The 19773-nt window shown below is 45.2% G+C and overlaps 1 protein-coding gene across 2 annotated transcripts in view; it reads left to right on the forward strand.

Annotated features, from left to right (window-relative positions):
- LOC143026470 (uncharacterized) overlaps positions 1-14907 on the forward strand; it is a 329789-nt gene extending 314882 nt beyond the window's left edge. For both annotated transcript variants that reach the window (XM_076186913.1, XM_076186915.1), the window contains 2 exons: positions 2706-2878; positions 4022-14907. In XM_076186913.1, the coding sequence (XP_076043028.1) occupies positions 2706-2878; positions 4022-6892 (3044 nt within the window). In that variant the 3' untranslated portion in view covers positions 6893-14907. The remainder of the gene's footprint in view (positions 1-2705; positions 2879-4021) is intronic.
- The last annotated feature ends 4866 nt before the right edge of the window (positions 14908-19773 follow it).

Below are 19773 nucleotides of genomic sequence, written 5' to 3' on the forward strand. Positions count from 1 at the left end.
ATCTCAATTACTGTTATTATCGTTGTCATTCATAATAATAGAATTGTATTTTATGACTGTTACATCTATATTCCATTTAACATCGTCACTTTTAGTCTTCTTAAACGTTTTCCTAGGTCAATTATTTCAGTCCCTAACTGTATATTCCTCCGTTATTCCCATTTTCTGTCGTTTTACCCTATGCAAGCCTCTCCACCCCATTTTCTTTCTTTCAGCAATAATCCCAATAATAATATTTACTGATATTAGGATACACGTGAACATCATAATTTATTAGTTTTCATTTCCCGTGTAACGGTCGTAGCAGGCATCATCACTGTAGCTGGTTTAGTAGAACTTCTGATGAAGGGAGATATAGTAATTAGTATCAATGGTCTATCTATGTCTGTCTGTATACCCCAAGAGCTTTTTCCCCCTTATCAGAGGGGTAGCCAAGTCAAAGGCACGTACCTACTCCCACCCCGTTCCACTCCCACCCACCACCCTTTCCCCCATCTCATATTAGCTCCTCGTGGATGAATTGTCATCCCTCACTGCCGCCCTCTGCCTTGGGTCAGAAGCTGTTTAGTAACAAGGGTACGGTTGCATTATGCGTGAATATTGATGCAGAAGGTGCCTACAAAGTCGTGTTCATTTGTGTGTTTGTGTGTGTGTGGGTGGGTGTGCGTTCGTGCGTGCGTGACCTTGACAGTGATTATAGTGTAGTTACATCTCCCGGGAACTGTTCTTGGCTTTAGTAGACCATCTTGATTACGCAACACACGCTCCCCGTCCATTTTTCTTCTCTTCTGGAGTACAGGTAGAGAATCTCATCAACGTCCACCAGCGTTTCTATCCTTGGGGACAGTATCGCATCGAAAAGGTGGATTTACAGGGGAAGTAGAAGAGAATTTTAAGGAACGTAGCAGAGGGGTGAGAATAGCGGATGTTAAAAGTGCTCATTCTTCTTCTTTGAATGAAGGATAGTTTTCAACATTAAAAGAATACTGTATGACTCTGGTCCATATGGGTAGCACTAAGTCTCTCCAAGGTATTGATTGAATGAAATTAATGCAGTCAGTATTCACGAGGCGAATATTATAAGAGCGTTAGCATGTTTGGAGTTGAACATCAAGAACCTTGTCATGTCTAAGGTCTGTGTGATGGAAATGGTATAGGGAATCCTTGTCCTCCCAGCCCCTTTCCCCTCTCGATTCAGTCCTGAGTCATCCCTCAAATCGCCTCATCCTACCCCGCTCGACCCTCACAACCTTGCCACACCCTGCACCAGCCAAGTGTGATTTGATCCACCTAGATAGGTGTCCCTGTGCGTGCTTGTGGTGCCAATGGCGTAGTCCCATAGAACGGACGGATTTTGGCGTCGTGATTGTGCATTTGTTTGGAAGTGTCGGTGAACTTCTCTTGGCGACCGAGCTGTGCTGTTGTTGGCACACCCTGGTCATCAGTGATGTTTTATTTAGCTGTGCCTTCGAATGCTTTTGCAGTTTGTGGGTAATCGCCAAAAGTGTTATTACCTATGTTGCGGTGGTTCTCACGATATACGCATTGCAGTTGTGTTGATACTGGTGTGAAATGCTGCCATTCTTGTTTATTTCAATCTGAGGGAGTTGAAAGTGCATAGAGCAGAATTAGTGTAGACGTCGCAATAGATGTGTATGTATCCAAACCGCACCTAAAATCCAAACATATTGTGTTTACTTTACACAACGGGCATACGTGTGCTTTCTTCAACTCTGGTTCTATCCATAAACTTCGCCTTAATCATCGCAGTGGACAGTGAATGCTCATATACAGCAGAAACATTAGGTAAATTGAATGTTGTTGTGTCCAGTAGCATTCATGAGTCTAAGCATAGAAAACGGAAGAGTCGTCAGAGAGAATATTTTTGTAAGCACTGAATATTATTTTGTATTTATGTAACGTTCACTGATTTGCATTTATAGGGTAAGCCGCGTAATGTAATGGATATTATTCGAGACATTTAAATGTGTGCATTTGAATAAATGAACAAAAGTTACAGCTTTGCTACACACAATATAGTACTTCGATTTTCTTAGTCCGCTCCTCCCAGATAAATATTTAGAACAACTTCATTGTTTGGTATCTCCCACTTTATATTTATGAGTTTACTCAGGTATACATGAACAAAGAGGGTTGAATAGATACATAATTCAGCTAATTATGTCCTTAGTCATAAGAATCTAGCTGCATTTAGTAGAATCTTTCCACCCATACAAACATCACCCCGCCCAATCAGCTGGGCGCTTGTGGAGTTTGGCAACGAGCCAATGTTCTCCTCAGGATGTAGCGCTGATCATTGTTTATTATGTAATTGTCGACAAAGTAAGTACAGCCTCACTCTGTCGTCAGTTTTACTTTATTACCCATGGTGGGTGTTCAACGGTAGTATACAAAGTGTACAGTATGAGGTGTGCTTGTAATGACGGAGTGAGGCAGTGTTGTGATGTATGATGACTATTTCGTGCTGTGATCGCTCTATCTTTCCGAGAAGGCATTGCGTCATCGTCATGTTTACAGAAACGAAGTTGTGTTGAACTTCTGCTCTGTAAACACGTCCAGTGTTTACAGTGGACAATATTGCCGAGGGCCGTGATGAAAAAATAAAAGTGAATAAACCAAGATATATTAACTGCATTTTCTAAATAAAAGTAAAACAAGATATATAACTGCATTTTCTTTTGCAGTGCTGTACGGCTATCCCGTCGTGTTGCCTGAACACCATCATCATCACCCTCCAGCGCAGCCCCCACACCAACGTGGCCACCCCCACCACCATCCTGGCCACACTGGCCGTGGGTTCCACAAAAAGAAGAAAAAGAAATATTTAAAACGAAGACAAGCGGAGGGTCCGACGACGGTAAGTGAAACACACACACACACACACACACACACACACACACACACACACACACACACACACACACACACACACACACACACACACACACACACACACACACACACACACAGAGACACACACACAGAGAGAGAGAGCACCGAGGACTGACCGATACAAGAACAGTGCTATTCCATCCATTGTTCGCACAATAAACTCATTCTAAAACTTAGACTAGGCATATCACTCATATAATTACTGTATTGCATTATTATCAGCGTATCACTGTAAAACTTGACTAGGCGTATTACTCATATAATTACTCCATCGTATTATTGTCAGTGTGTCACTGCTATTTCAATAAACCTATTATTATTTTTATTATTATTACACACACACACACACACACACACACACACACACACACACACACACACACACACACACACACACACACACACACACACACACACACACACACACACGACCATAGCTCCCCTTCCCGTAAGATACAACTAGGTAAATACACACACACACACACACACACACACACACACACACACACACACACACACACACACACACACACACACGGGTATCACCAAAGATACAAATGACGAAATAGAATAAAAAGAAGAGGCATGGGATATGTAGGAGTAGAAGAGGAAGTGAACAATTATAAACATGAAATAGATAAGGGAAACAAGAAAGAAATACATCAGCAAATGCCTACACATTGCACTGCTAATGTCAAGAACATCCGGTCACAGGGTCTTGCCAATAGGGTGCGTGGTCATCCCCAAACACTGAAGGTTCTGAGAATCCACTAGTCAGGTTTTAAATTATCAAAAGAAAGTATACAATGAGCACGACTGTTTTCCTGTAGAGTTTTTCTTTATATATATATATATATATATATATATATATATATATATGTATATATATATATATATATATATATATAAAAATACACACACACACATGTACTCACACACATACTCCGTATACTCACACATACACACAAGCACACACATTTGATTCATGCATGATATACGTTCACGCAATGAATGATTTTGTCATTATGTACGATGTATGCCACCTTCACGAAGTTTATAATCTCCGAAATGTATAATGTCATCTGTATTTACACGTTTCCATTTGCAGTACCTGGACCCCGACCTCTACACCGGCGAGCCCTTCGTGGCAACACCAGCGGGCTACGTCGTCCCGTTGGAAGGACAAGCGGGCGCAGCCTTGTGCCCCGTGCAGTACGTGGTTCCTCCCTACCTGCAGCACCAGCATAGCCAGGAAGGTCTGGACGTACAACACGCGCACGCCACCTTCGTGCCCCAGGAGGAGCCTGTTGCAGTCGCCTCAGCGTCCTCCGAAGCTCCTGAGGAAAGCTCCTCGCAGCCAGCGGCGTCCACGACACCTTCCTCCACAGCAAGCACCACCCCTGCTTCCACCTCGACCACAGGCAGCAAGGGGTCGGCTCCCGTCTTCGGGGACTTGCAGGAGACGGAGCGGCGACAGATTGAGGAGATGCTCCAGGACCGCGCCAAAGTGGGCAAGTCTGATTCCACAGAATCCTCCGATTCAGGCGTCTCCGAGTCAGAGGAGACGGCAGCCACCGAACTCTCTTCGGACGAGCTGGAAGCCCGGGAAGCCGCTGCCACCGCGGCGCAGTCTACGACCTCCGAGGACCTCGCCTGCATCGACAGCCGGAGCAGCTGCAGCGAGCATAGCACCTCCTCCATCGAGCAGACCGTCATCGAGAACTGCTCGGCCTCAGCCACCGACCTCGACTCTCTCGAGGCTTCCGCCGAACTGTCGTCTTCGTTCATGACGCAGTCGTCGACGACTACTGACTACGTCGACTCCTCTCACTGTGACTCCCTCTACGCCTCCTCAGATTTCTGCTCCTCCGTGATGACCCAGTCTTCGTCCTCGTCTTCAGATAACCTCGAATCCAGCTTCACGGCTTCCTTCGTGGACGAGAAGCAGGAACCGACAGCACTGAATCAAGAGGTCTTCGAAGAGGAGGAGGTCCTGGACAAGATGGAAGCGTCGTCGTCGAGCTGCAGTAGGGTCGACGTCGAAGACGGATATGCCGACGGGTACCTCAGTGGCGACTCCACGCCCCCTGCCTACGCTCATAGGCAGCCCTCGCCGGCAGAAGAAGAAGAAGAAGAGACTCTGGAGACCCTTTCGAGAACTGCAGAAGTATCTGAAGAATGCACCATGGCAGCAGAAGCTGAAGCGACGCTGTCCAGACTAGAGGAGATAGAAGATGAGATGGATACAACCATGTGCACTGTCATGGATGTGGCTGATGTCAGCTCAAGTCCTTCAGAATCAGAAACTACAGTTTTAGAAGCTGTGTTGAACACTTCAGAAACCCAGTTCAATGGGTCTGAAAGTCACGTAAGCGCCACAGAAGACGCTGCTGAAGTCGAAGCGGTCCCCACAAGCTCTGTCGAAACTACACTGGATATAGAACAAAATAGACTGAACACTGCGGAAGTCGAACTGAGTTCTGCAGAATCCGACACGGGAGCTGCAAGTGATGAGATAAACACCGCAGAAGCTGCCGAACTGAGTTCGAGGGAAATAGCAGTCCAAACTGTGGAGATCGGAGGCTTTGTCGGGTGCCTACTGCCGACCACATCTGCTGATCAGGAGCAGGAGGAGGAGGACGAGTTCAAGAAAGAAGTCAGGCAGAACGAAGTGGTGATGGAAGAAAGACAAGAGGTAGTGGAAAAGAAGGAGGAACTTTGCCTGGATGTCTCTGTGGCGGACGACAGCTCGGAGTGGAGGAGTCCTGCGCCGCACCTCCAGCCCGAACAACCTCGAACTCAGGAACAAACTCTTGCTCAAACCCCTCCTTCGGCACTTGCAGAGGTGCCGGCCACAGCAGTGGGGAAGCCCATCGCGGCAGCCCAGACGCTAGAGCCGCTCCAAGAACCCCTCTGTGAGAGGGTACCAGAACCTCCCAAGAAGTCAGAAGCTACAACAAAGTCCATAGTGGACTTGAGAGTGACAGAAGCCGTCAAGCGCTGGATTCGCGAAGTTACACCAGAGAAGGCTTTCACTCTGCCCGAGGAGGTGCAGGAGCGGCTGCTAAAAGTTCAAGCCGGCCACTTCGAGGAGGACGAGTATTTCGAGGACGAAGTGGAGGCGAACGAGGAGGAACTTTCTTCATCGGATCCAAAAAACGTGGTTGGCAACCCTTTTGCTCCGTCCAGTGATACCCCTACGGGCATTGCTCGTGGACGCAGCAAAAGGGTTGCCTCACTTGCACTCCGGTTCCGGGGAGCCACTCCGGACATCGTGGACGATTATGACGGCGCTAGTACCATCAGCAACCTGAGTCAAGGTCGGCTCTACTCCGAGTCGTCCCCAAGTCCCTCACCGTCCTTTCACCAGAGCCTCGAGGAGGAGGAGGAGGACCTCCCCCCCGGCAGGCTGAGCATGTACGACCCACTAGCATGCACGAAGTACTACCGCCTCGCTGACGACCCGACGCCTGTCCCCTCGACGCCTCGAGCCTCGACGCGCGAAGGGACACCCGAGACCTTGGTAGTCGCAGCCCGGGACGACACGTCCGACTGCGACTCCGAAGTCGACACAGTCGCCGGCACCCTGGCGCTCGAGATGCACCGCCAGCGCCGTCAGCAGGACCAGCAGCAGGACGAGTATGGCATGTCTCTCGCCGCAGAGATCCTGAAGGCGGAGAAACTGCTGAGCAACATGACTCATATCACAGGAAAACACGACGTCATCACCAACCCAGACGTCTTCTTGCAACAACAGCAGCAACAGCAGCAAGGGCGGACGCACGACCACTCTAGGGGCGACGTCCCCTGCAGCGCCTTCAGTAGCGGCCTTGGGTCCTCCTTGGTCTCTACCCCGGCCGTAAGCCCCGCCCACGCTTCCCCTGCGAGGCCCTCATCCCTGACACACCACCCTCTTCGCCATCTGACGGCGGGCGAGGGTCCAGCGCCCTGCAAGACCGTTTGTTGTGCTGTCATGTGAAGCTTCCAGCCAGGTCGCCTCGATCGAGAGCTGAGATGTTCTTCACGGACGAACCGTCGCGACGACTTCGAGTACGCAAGACGTCGTCGGTAACGACGGTGTTCGACCAACCACCCCGTTCTTCCTCCCCCGCCGCAGACGGAGGTGGAGGTTGGCATATCGGGGGCGGGGCGCCTCCACGGGAAGCCATTGCTGTGGAAGGCCAAGGACAGCTGAGCCCACCATTGTTGTTGTTATGTTGTTCTTGTTGTTGTTGTTGCTGCTGCTGTCGGGGTGGAGGGTGTTGCCGAAAAGTGCTCTTGGTGCTAAAGGGGGCTCAACTACCGCCACGCCCCGCCACAACACCACTACCACCACCACCACCACACCGCCTCACCACAATACACCACCACCGATGCCACTTATTGTATCACCATTATGCCATGTCCCGATGGCTCCTCCCAAGTGGCACTTGAGGTCCTGGTAACGGGGTTACCTCTTGTCCGGGTAATTTTAGGTAGAATACCTTTCCCCCCAACCCTTCCCTATCCTTTCCCCAATATACCATCCTATCACCATCGCCTAAAACGCCATTTTCACCACTACCTACACAGACACCCCCACAAGAAGACCACACAGTACCTCTTAACAAAGAAAGCCCCCCTCACCTTCCAAAGACACCTTTCCGCCATGTTACTTTTAGCCTTTTTTTCCAACTTGACCTGACCTCCCCCATGCGTGCGTGCGTGCGTGCAGATGGAAGGAGTGACCATCCTGAGCTATGTCCCATTTTTTCTTCCTTTTTTTTTAGAATAAGTCGCGCCCCTATGAATAGAGTAGAGTATTTATTTTTAGACTCCTTAGCTGATTTTATGATTCGTTCTTTCATTGTTGATACGATAACTGTGAATTTAAGTATTACATTTAGTTTTTAGGGTTTTTTTTTTCTGAGCGAGATATTTTGTAGAAGTCTTGTAGCCATGAATTGTAGTGACGCTCATGCCTCCCTCCCCCTCCCCACATCACCCTTTTTCACCCAAAAACCGCCCTCGTTCTAACACGAAATGCAGACCTTATTGTTTATGCAGCGGTTGTTCCTCAATCACCCACCCACCCACCTAATACCACACCACCTTCAGCACGACCACAAACAAGCAATTAGGAGCTTTCACGTCAGTCGCCAATTGTTTCTTAGGAAACTTGGAGGGTATAAAACGAATTAAAAGACACAAAAGATTCAAAAGCTGAAACTAGTCGAGAAAGCCTCAACGCCTCTTCCCTGTTATTCCTTGACCCAAATCCCATCCCCCACGCCCCCCCACCCTGCGTAGGAATCCTTTCTTCTCTCTCTCGACAAACAACACAAACAACCCCACCCCCACCACCTCTCCGTGATCCTCCTCCATCCCATCCTCTTCAACATGACATTCTCAACTCCCTCCCATACTTGCAGCCTTAAATGTTACTAGAGGAAGAGCGATATTTATCTGTAATTGTTGACAGAGGTTCAGAGAGCAAAACTTTGAAGGAGGAAGAGAAAGAGGCGAGGTTGCTGTCTGGGGGCCGTTGTCGAGAGAACAGCGGCCTGCGGGGAGATTATGTGTGCGGGCGGGCGTTGAGAAGGGCGGGTGGGCGTTTTGGGCGGCCCAGCATAGCTCTCCAACCCCCACTCCCCCCGCCAGTTCGTCGCGTTGCCCGTATTCGCTTCAGAGGGCTTTTTCATAATTTATTTTGAATTAACCTAAGAACTATTGTAATGATGATTATCACTGCTACTGTTATTGATTGAGATATTTTATATTCCTGTAGGTGTTAAAAGCAAACAGTGACTTCATACATGCATATATATATATTGTATATTATTGTGTATTAGTCAAGTGTTTTGTTTTTTGTTTTTGCATCGGTTGAGGCAATAATGGTTTTCTGTTTCCTGTTGTGATATTGTGTCTTGTTGTTACTGTTGTCAGGCTGTGTCTAACAACAGCATCGCATAAGCAGTCGAGGTTGTGAGGAAGAAGACGGTAGCCAGCTTTTTTCAGACAAGAGCATGGGACCACTTGAGACTGAGGTTTTCATATGTTTTTTTTCACCATTTTTTTTTCTTTCGTAAAGATGAGAGTCTTATGTTGCTTTCTAAATTAAGGAGAGATAGACAGAAAGAAAGAGAGAGAGCATTTTGAAATGTGAGTGAAGAAGGACAACCCGAGTCAATTTTTAGTTTTGAGATCGAGCTGAGAGAATGCGAATTGTTCTTGGAGAATCTGCCGTTAGGGATTCTGACTAACGACTCTTGGTTTTGTGGCTTGCAAAAGGCAGCCCGAGTCAGTTCTAGAGACTTTCATTTTCGAAAGGAGTCTCTTTAGGGCTTGCCTGGAGTGTGAAAGTTCTTTATGGGAGTCGCCGATGATGGCACGAATTCTGAGGCGGAGATGGACTGAGGTCCTGAAGGACTTGACAGAAAGAGGAATGTAAGAACAGGGTCTCGATGGAATGTGAGGACTTAAAACCGAAAATACGAAGCCAAGCTCTGACATTGGATCGGGAGAGGAAACTGAAAGACCGAAAGTGTTCAAATGTTTATGGAGAGTCTGTAAAGAAAGGAAGGAGAGAGAATGAAGATGGACAAAAGGACTTGGTCATCCAGACAAGTATGGGTCACACACACAGACACACACACACACACACACACACACACACACACACACACACACACACACACACACACACACACACACACACACACACACACACACACACACGTAATGACCTGTTCACGACTGACAGCGTGTCATAAGTGCGTATGATATACATGAGGACTGTTTGTACACTGTTTTTGCATGTGGTTCCCGTACCGTCTGTCTGTGCTTGGATTACAAGGAAAAATCACAGTGATTTATAATTGTTAACTCATTTGTTATTGTTTGTACTGGGTTTTGTTTGGTGAATACTGGTTTGTATACCTGTGTGTGTGTTTGTATGCATACGAAGATATGTACGTGAATACACACATATATACACAATGTGAATGTATGTGTACACTGTATATGTATGTATATATATATATATATATATATATATATATACACACACACATGTGTGTGTGAGTTTGTGTGTATGTGTGTGTGTATGTGTTTACGTACGTCTTTGCATATATATGTTTATGTACACATGTACATACATAAATGTGTAACACCGTCGTGCATGCATGCACATCGTCTATGCCCACGTTGATTATTGTTATTACTCATGGCTGAGTTATCTGTTGATGTTGACACGCTAGTGAAGTGAACAGGAAGCTATGATGTACTCGAATGTCGAGTCCATTTGTTGCATAAACGCACATGAATATTTTTTTCAGGGATCTTGTATGTGACATTTCTGTATCCTCTGATGTATGTGTACAATTCCTCCCGATCACTTGAACCGTAGATGAAAATGCTGCTACACTATTAGGTCGGCCCTATTTGTCGTCTATCTCGCATAGACAAGCGAGTGTGTGCGCGCGTGCGTGCGTGCGTGCTTCCGCTGTATGGGCTGTGACGAGCCTCTCTAGTCGACGCTAACTTTTCGAGAGTAATAAATAGTTTTTTCACATCGTTGCTATTTTAATTCAGTGACAAGGATTTTACTGGTAGATCCTAGCTTTTTCGATACAGTTAGTAGCTTTTTGAGGGGAACATTGAAAAAAGGTTGAATTTGCAACTTACCGAATTTTTCCAGGATTTTTTCTTCTTTTTCCAAGCCGATACAATTTTTTGCCATGATGTCAAGTACTGTTCACACCCTTTTGCAGTTGCAAGCTAGTTTAGACCAGGTGTTTGGCATTCGTAGCTAGTTCAACTCATCCCAATTTGTCCCGAACAAACGTTGAGTGATGAAGAAATAGTTCATTGTTGAAACCATTCGCTTGGTGTTCGGTATCTGACGTAGACTAGCTAGCTACAATAGGTACTACTTGCTTCCTAATTGCTAGTTGTTCCCGTAAGGTAACTGATCGCTGTATGCACTGACTGGCCTTTCAGCGGAAGGGTACAACCCTGGGTTTAGATGCTAGTTAGTAGTCGTCTAGATAAGGATTTATGCTATGCAGTTGCTGTAGACATTAAACGAGATCTTTTCGAAGTAGTTGCTATTAGTTCTCACACTCACTCGTAGCATCAGCGCAGGATATTTTCCCCTTGTAGAGTTTTAGTTAAAAGACCAAAAAACTGCGCCTTTCTCGTCCCTCCACCTCCACCAACTCCCCATACTTCTCATCACCTCCCATTCCCCTCCCCCATTGTCCCCTACATCAGCTTTGCTATCTCCCCAACCCCCCAATCCCCCATCTCCCTTCCCCCAGCGTGTTCATGGCCCCTATCCTATCCTATCCTTCTCTCCACAAATTTTTCCTCCATATTTTCTTCCCCATGTTCATTACTCCCTACCCATGTTTGCTCCCTCTTCCTCAACTTACCTGTCCACCCAACTTTCCCCATTTGTATTCCACTCACAATACCGTTTTCCCTCCTCCCACCATCCTCCACTCGCCCCTCCCTCCCCCCCAAGTTCGAAACCCATTTCCCATTTCCCTCCTTCTTCCCTCCCTCCTGCCCCCCCCCCCTCGTCCAACCGCTTATCTCCCAATCAATGTTAAAACACTTCCTACATAGAATGTAAGGATCGGTTCAAGTTTAAGTAGCGCTTGACACGGTTTAATGGACATGTTCGTGTCTTTGAGATGAATGAATGTAAATCTGCGTTATGACGGAGTGATATTTTGATGGACAAGTATTTTCGAAAGGGTTATTTTACATACAAATAATTTTGGTGATAAAGGGAAAATTTTAGATATATATATAAATACATATATATACCCATATAACTATATATATATTGAGAGAGCAATAATTAAAAGATGAACTATGACATCATATTTTGGAAGATATTTATTAATCATAGTTGTATTTTATCTGAAAGTATTTTGAATGGAGACGAGTTCGTTTTATTGCCGTTATTGTTCTTCTTCCTTACGCAGACCACGCGTTGTTGATCTTTCAGAGAACTGTATATGAAAAACCCTTCAAGCTACGATGTAGTAGCTCTCCTCCTCGGAAGCGCTAAGTATCAAGTCTATACGGTGATCCTTGACGTATCAGACTCCTTCTGACTGTGGTAATTCTTCCCTTTGAGTACGTCGTCAACCTCAAGAAATCCACCGTGCGAGACTACTTTTCATTGTTCCAATTTCACTGTGAATCGAACGCGACTATGACGCAATGTCGTCGTCAGCGTTGAGTCGTGTCTTCGCGTTGCTGTAGTGGCCGCGTCACAGTACGTTCGTGTCACCAAGTGTATGTTGTTGTCATTTTCGGAAGATACTTCTGAACGTTCACTCTCTGTGTGACATGTCCCACGTCACTTTGCCACCATACTTTCGTTGATGACGTTCCCTTTCGTGTTTCTAACCAACTTTTCTCCCTTTGCGAATATTGCAGTTGTTACGTAATCGGTCCAGTCTTGTTCACTCACGTCCAGACCAGTATCGACTGGACGTTGTACCTAATTCCGATCTTCCACTCGAGTACTGAGAAAAAGTGTGCCTACCAACATATGTCGGTGTGCATCGACGATACGCCCTTGTTTTTCTTTCTTCTCCATAATATACACAACTGCGGAGACGTTCCAGTTGATTATATTCTCACACGCACACACAATGCAACAGCATTTTGAGCTCTACCGGGTTCCCTCTAGCGTCTGTGACGGGAATTACGATGTAGCTGCTACACACGGGTTATAAGAATATTAATATGCTTAACGAAGTCTTCTTCATCCAGAGCCTGTGTAAGGAAAATATCAAAAACTCCTCGGGAACTTGAACTTGACGTTTTGCGATCAACGTGGAGTAGGCTTATTCGGAGGTATGAGAGCAGATGCCCAACACGAAACGGAGCTTGAAGCTGGATGTCTACCCTCACTACAGACTTCCTATTACACCAATGAATTGAAATATTGTTTTCGATTGGCTGTTTGTGATTAGTCCTAAAAAAAGGAAAAATAAATTGGCGGGTTTGAGTAAGGCCATCATTCGCGCTTTCCCATCTGGTTCAAAATTAGAGTGAATTAACTCGAGCTTGGGCTCTGTAGGCCTATGTGCAACATGTAGCATTTTGGCACTGGAACGGCCAAGCTGGCATTGCTGGCTATGCTACCGTAGTACCCACGTAGCTAGTCGGTTTTAACATTGGACTTAATTTCTTGGGGTTATGGCAGCGTTGTGTAGCCTCACAACGACGCTGTAGAAGTGGTTGTTGCTCTTGTCAGCGCGCTAATATGCTAGTCAGCGCTAATATGCTAGGATGCGGTGGTCACTGTGCTCATTGTCGTTGACCGAAAACTATTGGCTGTTACTGCTGAAGCAGAGACTAGGATGTTGCTATAGTTAGCGTATTTTTTTCCTCCCAGCGTCCCGTGCATCGCCGCCGTTTGTGTCCTGTTTCTTTAAGGAACTCTCAGCCCGTTCTGGGAACGGAAACTCGTAAGTCCATCTCGTTACGGAACTCCCGAAGGCCGGAGAACCCACAGGAATAAAGTGTTTAGCCTCGAAAGTGCTAAGACTCAACGGAAAACGACGCAAAGAAAGGATTCTGTCAACCAGTGATTGCTCCCGATGCTGAATGCTCCTACGGCGGTCCAATCCCTCTCCAGACGACGAAGTGGATTTGTTTGTTCGTTGACCAGGGGTCTCCGGAGTGCTTGGGCCCTACACCTGCCTTTGCTGAGGAGCACGTGTCTTCTCATGTGTTTTGACAGATGTGCACAAAAAACCCGGCGCTTTCTCACGGCGTCAGATACTGGTCTCTTCACACCTACGCGACCTGTTTGTTGTGTTCGTGCTTCGGACTTGACCCCTCTCCCCAGCTTCATCTCGTGTCGCCACAAACGAAGAACACCCTTTCCAGGTTGTGTGCTTAACCGTACCTCTTGTCTCGTGTAGCGCCAAATGATGTTACAGATAAAGAACTATTTTTCGAAAGTTGTGCGTCTTCGTGTGTAGGGAAATTAAAATGTGTGCACTGTGCAGACACGGCATTCAGTAAATCCACCCCCGCCCCAACCCTAGACCCCTTGGAATAAATGAATAATTCCAAAACTACTCGTCCCCACTACGTATGCTGAAACTAACCAACCAGAAACGAGAAAACTAACGCAGTCAGAACGCCGCATGGAAACAAAGAACTGCGTAGCCCTTTCGAAAAAAAAAAAACCGAAATAATGATCTAATAACGATGATGATAATAATAAATGGGTGCCTCTCCTGAAGCACTGCCCGGCCTCGTCGTTCGTTGAGGTGTGAACGTTGTGCAAACGCACCTCCCGTGTTTATGTCGCCAGCTCACGCTTGTTCGACCATCGCCCCCTGTAGGGGGTCTGATGCTTGAAAACGCTCTCGGTGTCTTGAAGGCTTTGTGCCATGGAGCCTTTGTAGAACCTAAATCACTCTCCTCCTCCCGCTTCCTATATACTTATCGCTCATGTTAGGACGTCAGTTCTATTTTTTTATTTAGGAGATGACGAAAAGTTTATTTTTTATCTTCAATACTGCCATTACTGTCAAAATAACTGGTACATATATAAGTCATCCATAACGGAGATCCCATATTTTACCCCCCCTCCTCCCTTTTGTCCCCTTCACTTTGATCCTTTCCTTCCACGTAACTGAGACAATACGCTTCCTGTTTCTACTGGTCCCCCACCCCCTCTGTTTCTCCTCCCTCCACCTCACTGAGACGCTCCTCTCGCTCTAAATGCTTGATAATATACAGAGACGCCAAAACCGCTAAACCATCACCACTTAATTGTTACACTCTACAATTACTGCTGTTCTACAGTCACCACAGTTACTGCTGCTGCTATCTGCAATTAACACAACTTCTATTCACATTTCCAGAGAGAAAACGTTGATTTATCGGGTCCACGCTTGAGAGGATCCGCGTTGTTGGACTGTTATAATTTTCTTTTGTAAATACAAGACTCAATAAAGAAATTGTTGTATATTTTTCTCTTTCATTCTGTCTCCCTGGGCAGGGCGGGGTCTGACTCGGACATGTTTAAACACGGCAATGTAACTGAATAGAATCACCAGTGACGGTGTAGTCAATCAAATAATTCAGACAGTCGTCCCCGGATTCGAACCGATGCTTGCGAGAACGCACCCGATAGCTTAGTTGGTAAAGCGTCGGCTTTGCGATCTCGCACCCCTCGGTTCGAATCCGAGAACGACTGTCGGAATTATTTGACGGCAATGTAAATTAAAACGGGATCTGAAAATGAATGGAAATAATTGTTCATTTACCCATTATATATTCTAAAAAAAAAAAAAAAAAAAATCGCCAAAAAATGAAATGTACAGTGTGGCGGACGAATGAGCTGACCTCTAAGGCTGTAGTTTGGTGACACTGCTAAACTGTTGACGTATATGCAGGTGGTACTTCCGTCTTGTTACATTGTCGATGGCAATAATAAAGAGGATGACACTTTAGACGCTTCCCTGGAGGACTCCTAGTTGTGTTAGTGGATCCTACGCCCATTCCTAAAATTCTGTGGGACGAGGACTGGATATAGATATAGGTAAAGGTACGCAGAAGCCTTGGACAGAAAAAAAAATTATATTATAATAATAATGATAATAATAAATAAATAATTAGATCCTCCATCTCCAGATTATGCCATGTGCTTCCTCTAGGTATGTAAATAGTGCGAATACATGGAGGTTGTTGGTAAATGCAGTATAAATTTTCTGTTTATACCAGGGCGTAACTTCCCAAATAACCTTGGAGGGGACTGAGTTAAAAGTTCCACTAGGATGAGATATACCTTAAATAGATACTGATCCCTTTCTGAAAGTTGGCAACCCCATGGTGGTGCCCCCGGGTTGACCCCCGTCTGGTGGTTGATGCCGAGACAGCGACAGACCCACAATATAATCAGTAATTGCCAAACTTATCTCCCACTAACTAAAAATAACTTTATTCTTCCAAATATGCGTTGTTGGCGAAATCGGAAGCGTGCTGATCTCGCATCTTCCTACTGCAGTCGTGAGCTCGATCCCCGCATTTCTCTCCGATTCCCATTAGTGACAGTTATCTATCCCCAATACTCTAGGAACATAAGGCAAAGGTGACGGCCTTAGCCGAAAGACCTGAGAATGCAAAGCTAATCGTTAATCTATCCAAAATAGGGGTAAGTCAATGTCACTTGTGTTATCTGCTAAGGAATCCTAGCGCCCTTTCCCAATTACCTAAAGTACAAGTCATTCATGCCGTACCTCTCTTGTAAAAGATCCGAGAAGTCTGTCGATATCTTGGAGTTGTCAGGAATTGCAGAAGATGCTATCTTAATTTCTTCACCGTTGCACAACCTGAACGGGATGAAATAATTTCAGTATCGCTGCGCTGCGGGTCGTTACTCCAACTCTCGTGGGCGGGGAGTTGGGTGTGTGTGTGCGTGTAAGGTCACAGCATTACCCATAGATCGGTCGTATATGAGCTCTGAGCTCTCTTCCGGGAGGGAAATAGCTGTCGATCACGAGTCCAACACGTGATCCAAGACCATGGTGAATCACACACACACACACAGTCATGCCTAGCTAAAAGCACGTGCTCGTGTACTTATACGTGTGAGGAACCTGGTCTCAGGGGCGTGTGCGAGGCGACCAGCCAAAGTTAAGCCTTTTTTTCTGATTTTTCAAATTTCCTCCTCTGACGCTTATACCTTTGGCTTGAGTGGTGTCCAAGTCCAATGCACATGAAGCGTAGTGCCCTTCCACCTGTGGGGGAGATGATGCCCCAATCGGAGCCACAGAATGTAACTTACGCAATATAAGCGAAGTCAGAAAATGCTACAATTTATACAATATTTCTTACATATCATTTATTGAACATATAGAGCTCATCATATGGGTAGACACAGCATAATATATAAGACATAGTATATAATATCTACACAATGATTGAATAAGTAAGGGAAAGGAATTAGAATTAAACAAACATTCAATCTCGTGTTTTAATTTATTAATAGAGTCAAAAACAAAGGTAAAAGAGGAGTGTACATGGAAGCTTAACTTCAATAGAGCAAACAATAATAAAGTGAAAAACTTGTTCCGGGCGGTGGGTTAGATTAGCCACATGAAGGACAATATTGCCAGCCAGAAATGGGATATATTCAGAAACTACTATGCTGAAATTGTGAAGCTATGCGTCCCCACTCGGGAAAAAATGCAACAGTCAACAAGATCAAAGTGGATGAACACAAGATTAGAAGGATTACTGAAGAGGTAACAAGACATGTGGGATAGATAGAGGACACATAAGCCAGCAGGAAACCGCGAACTGTAAAAAAATAGCAATGAACGCAGGAACTTTGGCAACACGGGCAGCAAAGTATTAATATGTAAAGACGGTGGCAATTGATGCAATAAACAACACAAAACACTTTTGGGCATATGTAAGATAAAGAAAAACACGTGTGAATAAGACGCATGGAAGCCAGTACACAGACTCTTTATAATTATGCAGGTTTGCCAACATAAACATTAAGCATGAACATCTACATGCGCAACAGCAATGTTAATAAGAATAATATGCAATGCAATAATATAACAACACAGTAAAGGAAACCATTATGAAACTGAAGACCACCGATGGAATAGACATGAAGAACAACAAAGAGATTGCCCAGGTAATGAATAGAGCATTCAAGACTGTGTTTGTGAGGGGAGACACAAACCAAAGAATACCAACACCAAGTCAAATGTTCCAAGGACCCAAATTGTACAACATCCACATAACTAAGGACGATGTCAGGAGGAAACTCTCTGAATTGAAAGACAGCAAATCCCCAGGATCTAACAAGATATCACCTTATTTACTAGAACAGCATGCTGATATACTTTGTCCCCACTTATGGACATATATGCAACATCCCTGAGGACACGTGACGTTCCACTTGACTGGAGGAAGGCCAGGACCACGCACGTTCCCTTGAAGTCGAGCGTGTAATTTCGATTTCGAAGGACCAGAGAAATGTTTCTCAAAAGAGGAGAGCAAACTCATATAGATCACAGTCCTAGGCTAATTAAACAGAGCTTACTACACTGATTTGATTATGATTCAAAATATCTCCACAATCAGTGGCATGCAATAAATTCACTAAGCTTTATCTTCAATAACATGACAATTATTTCACAATAAATCACTTATCAACTAAGTGGGCAAGATACAACATAATTATTTGGTTGGAGACTTCCTACCTGGCTAGCCCTGCGCGCTCTAAGACCTAGCTAAATATAAATATAACACTTCTGATTATTCTCTCCTGTAATAGTGCACTGACTGGTGATGTCTTCAAATGAGTGGATGCCCTCAGTTGAACAGGATGCTGTCGGTATTCGTAGATCTATGCGTTACATAGGGGCGGCGGGAATCATGACTGTCCTTAGTCGATAGCGCTGAACACGTGGTGGGGGAGGGGAATCGCGCCCAAGGATTTAATTTCCCCGATTTCGTCGATCTTTCCGCTTCATACACTATCTAGAAGTTTGTTTTTCTGAACACGTAATTCCCATGTATTAAATCACTGGAGTGGGTTTGGCATTGAACCCCGACAGTCCTTGTAGATTCTGATTTCAGGGCACATCACGAAGCACAGTTTGTGTCACGTCACGAAACACGTTTCTGGATACGTCACAAAGCACATTTCTTGTTTCAGTTAGTTTCCGGGACACTCAAAACACGAGTCACTTTAACGTGATTGGGGATGGCCAACGATGAGAATAATGTGTTCATGTTGATTTATTTACTTTCGAGGAAGTGAGGTCCTCAAACGTGTTCTCTTGGAGAGTGTGGCGTACCTACTGCCTACTGCGTGATATGAGCGGTATCAAGCATGAGGCACGCTGCTTTTCGGCGGGCAACGTCTGGGCAGAAGTCGAGGCATTTCTGATAGTCTTGTGAGGCAGTTACTAGTTACGAGAAAAGGACACATGGTCCTAACTAGCCTAATTAAAACTAGCCTAGACAAGAAGTGGGAAGCGCGCAGGTGAGGGGGGTGGGGGTATTAAGCAGCGGACCCTCCAACCAAAACAATTGAGAAACAAAATCAAATGGTAATACACAGGTAAAATATACCAATCCTAATCACAAAGTACAAGGATACAAATTTGTAATATGGAGAATCAGGTAAACTGAGAAGTTAAGACATTTCAATCTTAGCATTATAATATCTGTGATGACTTCGATCATGAGCATACAAAGACGTCTTGGAAGATAAGGGAGGGTTCCTGAGTAAATAGATGATAATTAAACTCGCTAAGGCACTGCAGCCAATTAGTGCTAAACTCTCACAACAGTTGCTGGGGAGAAGGGGGAGGGAAAATACCAAGAAGTAGTTACTGGAGGCCTTAAGACTTCCAGCGCTTCCATAGAGTGAAGGAAAAGTAATAGCCGAAGGGGCTGAAAAAGAGACGAAAGAAAATGAGAAGCATTAGGCAGTGTGCCACAACGCCAAAGTTGTGACAAATAGTGTCAAGTAATGACCTTACTTCAAGGATCTTATCAAAAGTATATACATCCGTATTTGATCAACTTACTTTTTACCTTACTTTCATCCCCAACACAACAAACTTGAGTATTTTTTTTTTACACTGGCTGTGGTCTGATAAATACGAATTGGGCTAGAAGCAGAACGTAAAATCATCTCGGACAATAACAGTAAATATAGGATAGCCAGTAATCACTTCTTTTGATATGATGTTACATTAATATTGCTAAATCACAGTAAACTGTATATTTCGATTGAATCTAAGTTGACAGAATAATTCACAAATGGTAACTTGACCAACCAGACGGAATCGGACGATGTGT

Source organism: Oratosquilla oratoria, chromosome 6 (genome assembly GCF_046742065.1).
Source record: "Oratosquilla oratoria isolate Oo_2021 chromosome 6, ASM4674206v1, whole genome shotgun sequence".
Lineage (NCBI taxonomy): Eukaryota > Metazoa > Arthropoda > Malacostraca > Stomatopoda > Squillidae > Oratosquilla > Oratosquilla oratoria.